The sequence below is a fragment of the Marmota flaviventris genome, chromosome 6, assembly GCF_047511675.1.
Source record: "Marmota flaviventris isolate mMarFla1 chromosome 6, mMarFla1.hap1, whole genome shotgun sequence".
Classification (NCBI taxonomy): Eukaryota; Metazoa; Chordata; class Mammalia; order Rodentia; family Sciuridae; genus Marmota; species Marmota flaviventris.
In genome coordinates, this window is record NC_092503.1 from 116,616,754 (window position 1) to 116,630,011 (window position 13,258).

Sequence of the window (13,258 nt, forward strand, 5' to 3'; positions counted from 1 at the left end):
TTGCCTAGCATACATGAGGTCCTGGGTTCAATTCCAGGACCAAAAGAAGAAAGAGTGTATCTTCAACAAATGGTGCTGGAACCACTGGACAGCTACATGTAAAAGAATGAAATTAGATCCGTCTTTATACTATAAACAAAAATTAACTCAAAATGGATCAAAGTCCTAAATTCATAAGCCAAAACTATAAAACTCCGAGAAGAAAACATAGGGGAAACATTTCATGATATTGAATTAGATGTTGGTTTCTTAGGTATGACACCAAAAGCATACTAAGCAGCAAAAGAAAAAATAAGGGGCTGGGGATGTGGCTCAAGCGGTAGCTGGGTTCGATTCTCAGCACCAAATTCAAATAAGATAAAGATGTTGTGTCCACCGAAAACTAAAAAATAAACATTAAAAAAACTCTCTCTCTCTTTAAAAAAATAAAAAATAAAAATAAACTGGATTTCAACAAAAAATTAAAAATGTCTATGCTGCAAATGATAACATCATAGAAATGAAACGGGGCTCGGGTATAGCTCAGTGCTTAGCAAGTGCTTAGTATGTGTGAGGCCTTGGGTTCAATCTCCAGCACCATCAAAAGAAAAGAAAAGGAAAAGAAGAAAGTTAAAGACAACCACACATTGGAAAAAAGTATTTGTAAATCGTGTATCAGTAAGGGGGTTGTATCCAGAATACGTAAGAATCCTTAAAAATCAATAATAAAAAGACAAAAAAACATAAGCAAAAGAATAGGCAAAAAACAGCAGTTTCTCCTAAAAAGATGTACAAATGGCAAATAAGTACATGAAGAAATGTTCAACATCTTTAATCATCAGAGAAATGCAGATTGAGCTGGAAGTGTGGGTCAGTGGTAAAGCACTTGCCTAGCACACACAGAGTCTGGGGTTCCATTCCCAGCACTGAAAAAAGAAAAAAGAAAAGAAAAAGAAAAAAACCCACAGAGAAATGCAGACCAAAATCATAATGGGATACCACCTCAGGATGGCTATGATAAAAAAAATCAGCTAAGTGTTGGTGAGGACATGGAGCAACAGGAACTTGCATGCAAGGCTAGATTACATGCCTGTTAGTCTATCATTAGTACAGCAATTCGGATTTAACTGGTATGGGCAGGTATGAGCATTTATTAAAGCTCTTTAATGTGCAGGCCAAGCTAAGACCTAAACCAAACGTTTAAAGGCATAAAGGGGACCAAACAGAATGGGTCTTTGAGAGGTGCTCTGCTGGAACAGGAGATACACTGATGGGTGCTGAGCTGTGACATTTCAGGCCTCCCTTTCTCTCTTGGAGCAACATGATTGTTGTTCTCTATCTTACAGATAATGACACCTTACTGAAAGAATACATGTGTACCATGTCAGTGCTTTTTCAGGTTTCTGGTATGAAATATGTGAAGTGAGTGGACAGTACACTGTTGTAGAAATGTAAAACAATATAGCTGCTACAGAAAACAGTCGGAATTTCTCAAAAAGTTAAACACAGAATTAACATATGACCCAGCCATTCTACTCCTAGGTATACACCTGAAGAAACTGAAATATGCCCACATAAACTTGTACATGTGTGGGGCTGGGGATGTGGTTCAGGGGTAGAGCACTTGCCTGGCCTGGATTCAATCCCCAGCACCACCAAAACAAAAAAAAAAAAAAAAAAAGAAAAGAAAACTGGACACAGTGGCACATGTCTATAATCCACACACACATGTATAATCCCAGAAATTCAGAAGGCAAAGGCAGGAGGATGGCAAGTTTGAGGCCAGCCTCAGCAACTTAGTGAGATAACATTTGGATAAAAATAAAATGATAATGACAGGGGCTGAAGTTGTGGCTCAGCGGTAGAGCGTTCACCTAGCACGTGCGAGGCCCTGGGTTCGATCCTCAGCACCACATTAAAATAAATAAATAAATAAATAAAAAATAAAGGTATAAAAATTTTTAAAAATGATAATGAAAATAATAATAATAATAATAGGTCTGGGGATGAAGCTCAGTGGTAAAGTATCCCTGGATTAAATCCCCAGTACCACATACACACACAAAAAAAATATTGCATGAATAGCAGCATTATTTCTAAAACAAAAGCAACCTAATGTCAATGAATGGATAAACAAAATGTGATTAAGTGGGCTGGGGCTGTAGCTCAGTGGCATAGTACTTACCTGGCATGCATGAAGCACTGGGTTCGATCCTCAGCACCACATAAGAAAAATTAAAATAAACAAATGAGGGGCTGGGGATGTGGCTCAGGCGGTAGCGAGCTCGCCTGGCATGCGTGCAGCCCGGGTTCGATCCTCAGCACCACATACAAAGATGTTGTATCCGCCGAAAACTAAAAAAATAAATATTAAAAAATTCTCTCTCTCTCTTTAAAAAAAATAAATAAAATAAAATAAACAAATGAAATAAAGGCATTCTGTCCATCTACAACTACCAAAAAAAGGATTAAGTACCAATGTATGCAACACCATGGATGAAAGTTAAAAACAGTATGCTAAGTGAAAGAATACAGTCACAAAAGACCATTTATTGTACAACTACATTTATATAGAAAATAAAAAATAGGCAATCAATATAGAGAGAAACAGATTAATAAACCAGGCGTGGTGGCGCATGCCTGTAATCCCAGTGGCTTTGGAAGCTGAGGCAGGAATATCTCAGAGTTCAAAGCCAGCCTCAGCAACATGAGGCACTAAGCAACTCAGTGAGACCCTGTTTCTAAATAAAATACAAAATAGTGCTGGGGATGTGGCTCAGTGGCCAAGTGCCCCTGAGTTCAATCCCTGGTACCCACCAAAAAGATTAATAAATAGTTGCCTAGGGGAAAATAGTGGAGAGAATGGGGAATGACTGGTAATAGGCACAGGGTTTCTTTCCAGAGTTACAAAAATGTTTCTAAACTTAAACTGCATTGATGACTACACAACTTTCTGTATATATTAAAAGTCACTGAATTATACATTTCAAATGGGTGAATTTTGTGACATATAAATTATATCTCAAAAAAGATGCCTTAAAAATGTGTACTTATAGAATTTGAATCTATCCCTATTGCAACATTTATAACACTACTATTTTCCTATGTTCTACCCCACCCATTGTCCAGCCACTAGATTCTAAGGTCTATGAAAGCAGGAAATAGCTCATGGATCCTAACTATGGTAATTGTCTGGAATAAAAAAGGTATTTGCATATACTTGTTGATAAAGATAACAAAAAAATGGGTAGACGATGGTGAAACTACTGCCAAGGATTTAGAAATCCATCTATTAAGAGTTTTTTTTTTCCCCAATAGAAAGTCTCTTAATGCATATGCTTAACAACTGTCAATTGCAACTGCTAACTATTTTGTTAGATAATCACTTCAGGTTCCAATATCTTGATTTCGAGGTTGGGGGAGTAACTTATCTGAGACCATCCAGTTAGCTGTCACCTGAGCTGCAATAGGACCTCACATTCTTTTCATTAAGCTATTCTGGATTAGCAGTCAGAAGGGATGGCAAAGCATTAAGAGTCATACCAACACCACCACCAATCAAAACACCCCAGAAATTAATATATATCCAATTAGTAAGTCAGGAGAAGATCTCTGGGAGATGAGATTATAGTTGATTTTTTTGGGTGCTTTTTCATATTTTCTAAACTTCCTGTATTAATTTTATAACCAAAAAAAATACCACAGCTACTCTTAAAGAACATCACTGGGCACAAAGTGAGTCAGAGATTGACAACAGATAATTGTGGGGCTATATGTTGCTACAAAGATTCCCGCAAAAAGAGTAAAGTGATAAATCATTACAGTATTTTTCACATCTTGGTTTTGTGACCAGTGATCCCAGAGGCAACATTTTTGTTGTTGTTGTTGTTCAAACTGGGGACTTCTTCCCCCCCCCGCCCCCGCCAGTGCTAGGGATTGAACTCAGAATATCACATACCCTAAGCAAGTGCTTCACCATTGAGTCATACCTCTATCATCAAACTGGAGACATTTCTGACTGTCATCCAGAAGGATGCTATTGGCATTTTGTAGGATGTGATGTTAATTGAACAACAAAATCTTTTTGTCTCTTTTATTAAAAAAAAAACACCACCACAAAATCATGGCTAAGCATCAAGCATGAGAGGACTGAATGAAATCAGCTGAGGCTTAATGGAAGTCCATTTACCTCCAGAAAGAAGGTCCAACTCTGGCAGAAGTAAGCTTTGCCACAGAGGGAAGTTCAGAAGAGTGAGCTTGATTCTTAACAGTGGCTTAAACCTGAAAGGGCAAGGCATGATCACTAGTGGAATTACGAATTCAAGGTATCATGCATCATCCTGGACACACAGTAGTTCTGCCTAAATTGTGGGGAATCCACTTCAAGACCCCCAATGGATGCCTAAAACCATGGATAGTACCAAACCTTATATATACCATGTTTTCCCCTATGATAACGTTCAACTTACAAATCAAGCACAGTAAGATATTAATAATAACTAATATTAAAATAGAACAATTATAACAAAAAAACTGTGATAAAAGTTACACGAATGTGTTCTTTCTCAAAACATCTTATTGGATTATTCTCACCCTTCTGGTGATGATGTGAATGATACATGTCTACATGATGAGATTAAGTGAGAATGAACACAGGCACTGTAACATAGCATTAGGCTACTATATAAGCTGCTTGATCACAAGCACTGCCATACTGCAACAATCTGATAACCTACATGGTTACCAAGTAACCAATGGGCAAGTGGTAGGTGACAGGTAGCATGTGCAGAGTAGATATACTAAACAAGAGATGACTGACACTCTGGCTAAGACAGCACTTAACAGCACACAATTTAAAACATAAATTTTTTTATTTCTTAATTTTTCCACTTAATATTTTCAGATCACAAGTAATTGAACTTGCCGGAACAGGGACTATTATACTGAACTGCCAGTTCCTCCATTAGTAGGACTCAGGCACAGAAGCTTTTAAGCCTCTTCCTCACTGATTAATGGTACAGTACTGTTTTAGAACAGTAGTTTTCAACTAGGAGTGATTCTGTTCATCAGGGGACATTGGGTGATGTCTGGAAATATTCTGTCAACACTGGAGGAGTGGTATCCAGTGGATAAAGACTAAACATCATACAATGCACAGGAAAGTCACCCCTAACCCTCACCCAACAAAAAGCTGTCCTGCTGAAAATGTTAAAAAAAGCTGAGGTTGAAAAATCTTGCTTTCAAGAGAGGCCTGTGAAGGTCTGGTGATGCAGCTCAGTAGGAGAGCATTTGCCTAGCATGCAAGAGGCCCTGGGTTTAATTCCCAGTACCTCAAAAACAAAATAAAACAAAAAACAAAGAGGCCTGTGGGAGGTAAGCCAGAGAGCTGCTTCACTTCTAAAAGAGTATTTCAGGAATAGGAGAGAAACAATGAACATTTCAATGAGATGTCCTACTCAATTCCTTCTGGTTTCGTCTATGAAGAAACAGGGTAGGGGCAAATCTAACAGAATTACTTGTCAGGAGCTTTGGAAGCCTCGTGGATAGAGACATCTAGTGTCTGGGAAGGACCAGTGGATATTTTCTCTGGTCAGCTGCCCAGGGACAATGTGAATCTTTATCCTGCTCTGCGGTGGCCCAAACAGCACCTGAGATGGGTGTGACCAGCTAAGATGTCAATCAACCAGCTGACTGCAAAACTGCAGGAAGGAAGACTCTGCCCTTGAAACCTTATTCCTGCCTTTGATGTACCCCCTTATATAAACAACCGGAGCCATTTTTTTTTTTTTGGTCTAGTTCCAGAACCTATGTGCACTAGATCTATCAGGGGCTTCACCTTTTGTAAATATATTTCTGAGTATTTGTGTTTTGTTATTCACTAATTATTTGAGATTTTAAGTTTTAGGGTGGCTTAGGCTTCCTCCTAGGCAGGAAGAAGAACCCCCAGTGAGATGCTGGCAGACAATCCCCCGATAATAACTCATAGAACTTACTGATTAAAAAAAAGTGTATTTAAAGCAGAAATCAGATTAGGAGATCAAATTTCACCTTTGCACTGTTTAATAGAGAATAAATACTTCTATTGATACGATTAATATGTCTGGAACATTGATGTGACATTACCCTGGAGGTTCTCAATTTTTTGGACAGCTATGCCAGCTAGGCAACTCTCAGTTACAGTACTGACTCATTCTTTAAAGCACAGAAGGGGAAACACTACAGTTCAGAAAGTTTTAAAGCTCATATAAATATACCCCAATCTTCAACAATCTACTCTCATAACCAGAGTAACAGTAAATGATCTTTTCACTTACTTGGTTCTTTTGTATCCTACTAACTACACAGCATTGTGAGCATTCTTTAGTGTTATGAATATATTCCATTCTATTTTTCTCATGCTTTCCATTAATTGAAGATATAGTCTAAGGAACAAATATGTTCCTTGGATTTAAATAAAAACTATTAAGAAAAATCCACCATATTTAGAGGAAAACTAATTGATACAATTTTTAAATGATTAATATGATTTAAAAGAGTAATAATTTAAAACAGTACTGAGTGCTTAAAATTTACAATCAAGGTACATTGTGAGTGGGAATGTAAACTGGTACAGCTACTCTGGAAAATAGTATGGAAGTTCCTTAAAAAATTAAAAATAGAGGCCTGGGGATATAGATCAGTTGGTAGAATGCTTGCCTCACATGCACAAGGCCCTAGGTTCAATCCCCAGCACCCCCTCACTCCCCAAAAATTAAAATTAGAACTACTATATGACCTAGCAACTGGTAGGTACACATCCAAAGGAAATAAAATCTAGATCTCTGGATATATATACCCCATATTCACTGCAGCATTATTCACACTGGCCAAGACTGGAAGCAACCTAAATGTCCACTGATGGATTAATGAATAAAGAAAATGTGGTATGTAAATACATGAAATATTATTTAGCCTTTTTTAATATTTATTTTTTTGTTGTAGCTGGACACAATACCTTTATTTTATTTATTTTTATGTGGTGCTGAGTATCGAACCCAGGGCCTCATACTTGGTAGGCGAGTGCTCTACCACTGAGCCTCAACCCCAGCTCTATTATTTAGCCTTTTAAAAGAAAGAAACGTGGCCATTTGTGACAGCATGAATGAACCTGGAAGATACTGTTTAGTGAAATAAACTAGGCACAGAAAAACAAATACAATATAATATTGATTAATAATTAATTAATACAACTTATATAATTAATCTAACATGTTTAAACACAGAACCAGAGGGGCACAGTGATTTCCAGGGCTGGAGACAGGAGAAACTGAAGATAACAAAGTTTTAGTTATACAAGGCGAATTAGTTCTAGAGACATTGTACAGCACAGAGTTCAAGTTAACAATATTGTACTCTTATGCTAACAAGGTAAATCTTAAATGGTTTTAATCATAATAACAAATAAGGAGGCAGGAGAAAACTTTTGCAGGTGAATACCCAGGTTGATGGTACAAACCATGGTGATGGTTTCACTGGTGTATATTTTTCTCCAAACTCATAAAAGTTAGATACATTAAGTATATACAGCTTTTTGTATGTCAATTTTATCTCAATAACATAGTTGAAAATTTTTTAAAAATATGATCCAAAGAAATTCTACTTTCTTAACATTTCAATCTAATGGCCCCCTTTGGGGATACCTCTGCTCAGTGAGACTTAAAGAGTTAATTAAGTTCTTTCACTTGTTCTTTTTCTTTCTTCCTCTTTTCTTTCCCCAATACTAGGGACTGAACTCAGGGGTTCTCTACCACTGACCAATATCCCCAGTTCTTTTTATTTTGTGGCAGGGTTTTGCTAAGTTGCCCAGCATGGCCTTGAACTTGTGAGCCTCCTATTTCAGTCTCCCAAGTCACTGAGATTGCAGTCCTGCCTCATTGCACCCTTTTTTTTTTTTTTTTTTTTTTTTGCAATACCAGCAATTGAACCCAGGACCTCATGTATGTTAGGCCACTGCTCTACCACTGAGCAACATCCACAGTCCTAGTTCTTTCTTAACTTTGAAAATATGTCCCTTCCTGATTCAGAGAGAAAACAGCCTTCACATGAACTCATCCTCAATTCTGTATTTCTTTCCAAACTTTTTACTTTGAACATTTCAACCTTCCAGAAAAACAGAAATATTAAAATGAACATCTTTCTTTCAGTTACATTTATCAGTTTGTAACATTTGTCTATATCTGTTTTTTCTGTTTTTAACTAGAATTATTTAAAAGTTAATTGTTAACACATTATGAAATCAGTTCTATATATTTCAGCATGCATCTCCTACTAAGGATATTATTCTATATAACCACTGGCATTATTATATCATACCCAATAAAATTAATAAATTCTCTAATATTACCTAGTATTCTACCTATAGTCATATCCTCCCATTGCCTCCCCTACCCCTCAGACAAAGATCTTATAGCTTTTTCTTTTTATACCAGGGATTGAACCCAGGGGCACTTTACCCTTGAGCCACATCCCCAGCCCATTTTATATTTTATTTGAAGACAGTATCTTGCTGAGTTGCTTAGGGCCTCACTAAGAGGCTGGCTTTGAACTTGTGATCCTCCTGCCTGAGCCACTGAGATTACAGGCACATACCACCATGTCCAGGCCCCCATCCTTTTTAAATTTTTTATTTAAATATTTTTTTAGCTGTAGATGGACACAATACCTTTATTTTGTTTATTTTTATGTGGTGCCAGGGATTGAACCCAGTGCCTCACACATGCTAGGCAAGCGCTCTACCATTGAGCCATAACCCCAGTCCCTAATTTTTTTGTTTTGAGACCAGTTCTAAGTTACTTAGAACCTAAGTAAATTGCTGAAGCTGGTTTTTAATTTGCAATCCTCCTGCCTCAGCCTTCCAAGTTTCTGAGATTATAGGCATATATTATCTTACCAGCAACCTTATAGCTTTTTAAGAAATCTAATATCCAGGGGCTGAAGGTGTAGCTCAGTGGTAGAGCACTTACCTAACATGTAAAAGGCTCTGGGTTTGATTCCCAGCACTGCAAAAAAAAAAAAAAAAAAAAAAAAAAAATCAATCCAAGATCCAACCAATAATCACATATATCATCTGGCTGTTGTGTCTGATGTACTTAATCTATAGTAAATTCTGAGAATTATTATTATTATTTGGTCCTTTATGTCATTGACATATTTGAGGCAGAAGCTGCCACATTTTTAAACTTACCTCCACCTGCTCCCTTCCTCGCTTTTCCAGTTTCTAGTACTTAAAAAAAAAAAAATCCTTCCCCTCTAGAATTCCAGTACTCTCAGTACTTTCTCTCACCACAGATAAGCTCCTTGGGGCATAAGGGACACTTTATTTATTTCTTCTTCCTCAAGTCTGTTTGTTCATTAACCTGCTGAAATCACATTTCTGCCTGCCTCACTCTACTGATCCTGCTCTAAGGTTGCTAGTGGCTTTCTAAATGTCAAGTCTAAAGGACATTTATGCAACCTCTCTGCAGCAGCTGTTATGGCTACCCATTTTCTTCCTCACATGTTCTAAAATCTTGGCATAACTCTTGTTCTCTGGCTGAGACTGGCCAGGACACCACAGTTGTCCTTGACCTTCGTCTTATTGCCTCCACAGCTTCAACCACCGGCTATTAATGATTTCCAAATCTCTTCTCCAATCCAGAACTCTCTCCACAGTTCAAGACCCACTCATTTATTTAACTACCTACCAGCCATCCTGATCCAAATTCCCATAGTTTCCTATATGTAATGTGTCCATAATATTTCCCGTTCAACACTTTCTTCCCACTATCTTCCTTTCCTTAATAGAAAAACCAGCCTTTCAAATTAAAAAAATTATCCTCTTTATACCTCATTCTCACCAGACTATCATTAATTCCTCTTGATTCAACCCCCTGTATAATTTCATATCATCACCTTTTCTCTAGCTCCACATTAATGGCACAGGCCAGGCCCTCAATACCTTTTCTATGGACATCATAAAAACGATGTTAATTTCTTTTTTTTTAACATTTTTTTTTTAGTTGTAGATGGACATCTTTATTTTATTTTTATTTATTTTTATATGGTGCCGAGGATCGACCCAGTGCCTCACATGTGCCAGGCAAGCACTCTACCACTGAGCCACAGCCCCAGACCAAAACCATGTTAATTTCTATATTTCCAGTTCTCTTTTCCAGTCTATGCTCTCTCCTGTGCACGTTCTTTCCTTGAAACACATACTGGCTCATGTCAAACACCTTCCAGAGTCCTTATCAGGCACAGTTTAGCATGGTGGTTAAGGACACAGGCACTGGAGTTGGAAAATAAAAACTGGATGCAAATGCTAGGTTTTTCCACCTACTGTATATCCTCTTTAAGCCTTAGAGCTTTCATTTATAAAACGGGGATAATTATGTCTACCCCACAATGTTAAGACTACAAATGATATAAGTAAAACATCTGTTCCAGACAAACTCAGTAATAATTGTTTTAAGATGAAGTCCAAATTACTCACAATACCCCTTTATGATCTGGTCACTGTCTACCTGCCGAGTCTCATTTCTGCTAACCCTTCCTCATATACTACACTACTGTGCTATTTCACATCTTTTTGCTTTTATAAAGTTTTTTCTGCCTTAAAAACCAAGCCCCCAGTGCTTTGTCCAATAAGTGAACTCCAAGACTCCAACATTAATTTTGCCCTTTGATCCTTATGCAACTGTCACTTTGTATTACATCTATTTCCCTGTCTACCTCCTACACTAAATTGTGAGTTTCTTGAAAGCAGTACTAAATGGGAGAAAACAACTACACAAAAACACTAAGAATGGACACTAAAATTCACCTCAGACATTGGAACCTCATTATTGTTGAGCAAATTTATGGAAAGGACCTAAAGAAAGCATTCTGTTCCCAAACTAACCAAATGTAACTAACAGGTTTTTTTGTTTGTTTGTTTGTTTTTTAATTCTTTTTTCCTTTTCTTCTTCTTGTAATGCATCAGCCTGACAAGGGTTTAAGTGAGCAGATTAGGAACCTTAGACCTCGTTTTTGTTTCACAGTAGTTGTAAAGGAACAGGAATTCAAACTGGATCTTGAAAAGTTTTAGTTTAAGGCAGAAAAAGCTTAATAGGGTCTCTTTCTGCTTTCTGGTATGCATGTTGGGCTATGTGAACTTTCAGTCAAAACTACAAAGTGGCAAAATTGAACTTGTTTTTTTTTTTTTTTTTTTTTGTCTGTTTGTTTTTGTACCAGGGATTGAACCCAGGGGCACTTAACCTCTGAGCCACATCCACAGCCCTCTTTAGTTTTTCATTTTGAGACAAGTCTCCTTAAATTGCTGAGGCTGGCTCTGAGCTTGCAATCCTCCTGCCTCCAGAATTTCTGGGATTACAGGTGTGCTTGCTCCACCACACCTGGTGAACTTGTTTTTTTTGTTGTTGTTGTTGTTGTTGTTTTTTAAGGCATGTTGTTCTTTAAAGGGAAGCTAAGAACTCAAATTCAAATAAATGATTCTATTAAGGGAGAGAGGTCTAGAAAATTCCTCCATGGGAACTACCAAATGAGCAATCGCAAAGATCCGAATACTAAGAACATGGGAGTAGTCTCTATTATAAAGGTGACTGATGACTACTTTCAAAGAAACATTCTCAAATACCATGCCCACGTGGGCTCTTAGCCCCGAGAAACTGTGGCCTTGCGGGTTAAGTCTTAAAATACTATGACACTTAATTTCCTCATACTAGGAAGTGATCACAAACACCTGGGTTACTCGTGTCAATGCTCCAACACATATTCCTTGGTAAAATCCAACATGCCAGACTTATCACATAACAAGTCCACATTTTTTTAAAAAATATTTTCCCCGTAGCAACTATTAGGAAAAGACGTTTCGGGGAGCGGGGGATCTGCTTTCACTATACTGTATTTATGAAAACAAGAAATCCGTCAAAAGGGCAGTAGAATCTGGACTCGGCTGGCACCGCTCATCTTGGGCACTCTGACGCCTGCGAAGCGCTCAAACGGGGTCACCCTCGTTTCTCCTCGGCGGGGTCAAGGAAAGAGCCGTCTTAAGCGAGTCAACCCTGGGGGGACTGTCCGGGAAAGCTGTCAGTCAGCAAAACGCGACTCAAAAGAAAAGGGGCCGACACTGGGGTGAAAGGTGGCAGCAGCGGCGCGGGAGGGGCTGCGCGAGGATGTCACAGACCCGCACGGCGGCCTCCCCCCCTCCCGGCCTCGGGCCCCAGCGACTCACATGCGGGCCCTCGCCCCCTCGGGCTCCTCCCGCCTCGGGGACATCAGCCGCCGGGCATGGAGGTTGGGCCAATTTCCTGCTTCCGGGAGCACAACCCGGAAGCAACAGCCACACCACAAGCGAGGTCGCACGCTCTAGGGTAGCTTCTCCTTCCCGCCCTGTGCTTCCGCCAAGAACGGAACGCAGGACGCCGCGGGAACTCTCGCGATATCTGGCGAGCATAGGTTCTGGCTCCCCCTGGCGTCCCTCTTGCTGCGTGGCTCTTTGAGTCTTCTGTATTCCTGGCCAGCGTCTGTCTCCCACGTGGACTGACAGCAAGCTTCATAGCAAAACTATCCATTCAACAGTCATTTACTGAGTTCCCTAACTGCGTTCCAGGCAGTGTGATAGGCATTGAGGGATGGGAGCAGGAGGGAGAAGCGCAGCCCTTTCTCAAATTTACACTTGGCCCACTCATTTGTATTTATTGAGAGCTTTCTCCGTGCCAGACATGACTGAGCGCTCTACATGGACAAAACCGCTTCAACAACCCTATGACATAAATAGCCCCATAACGTTTATGCTCATGCAAACCAAACACGCTTAGGGAGAGGTTAACTAGCTGGAGAATGAGCTCACATATAAGGAGTGGTGGGCTCAGCATTTAATCCCAGACTCCTTATCCTGTCCAACTGCATGGCCACAGCTCTTAATTGCTTTCTACAGGAGATATGCAAACAAGATTCTACTGGATTCAGACTAAATGCTGCAGCTACAAAAGCAGTGTGTGATGTGATGCAGGGGTAGGGAAACCAATGAACCAATACAGACCCCAAAATAGAGCCTCACATGTAAATTATACACATTACCTACTGTTGTAGGGACAAACGAGGCAAGGCACCAAAGACAGCAGGAAATAGTTTTATTTGGCTGTAGCCAGGTTCAGAGGGTATAGCCTTTGCTGTAATCAATCAATCCCCTGAACCCCGAGTTCAGGGAGTTTCAGAGTTTTATACCCAGCATGTAAGGGGAGGGGCGCAGAAGTTCACA

General features: G+C 39.2%; 1 protein-coding gene across 6 annotated transcripts in view; it reads right to left on the reverse strand.

Moving 5' to 3' along the window:
* C6H6orf89 (chromosome 6 C6orf89 homolog) overlaps positions 1 to 12,386 on the reverse strand; it is a 40,844-nt gene extending 28,458 nt beyond the window's left edge. Inside the window, exons 1-4 of one of the 6 annotated variants that reach the window (XM_071613443.1) lie at positions 12,230 to 12,254; positions 8,982 to 9,017; positions 4,169 to 4,260; positions 2,165 to 2,334 (exon numbers count right to left, since the gene is read on the reverse strand). In XM_071613443.1, coding sequence (XP_071469544.1) covers positions 2,165 to 2,175 — 11 coding nt within the window. In that variant the 5' untranslated portion in view covers positions 2,176 to 2,334; positions 4,169 to 4,260; positions 8,982 to 9,017; positions 12,230 to 12,254. Of the gene's footprint in view, positions 1 to 2,164; positions 2,335 to 4,168; positions 4,261 to 8,981; positions 9,018 to 12,229 lie in introns of all 6 variants that reach the window. The other 5 variants (XM_071613442.1, XM_027943601.2, XM_071613444.1 and 2 more) reach the window with 5 other exon arrangements.
* Positions 12,387 to 13,258: the final 872 nt, after the last annotated feature.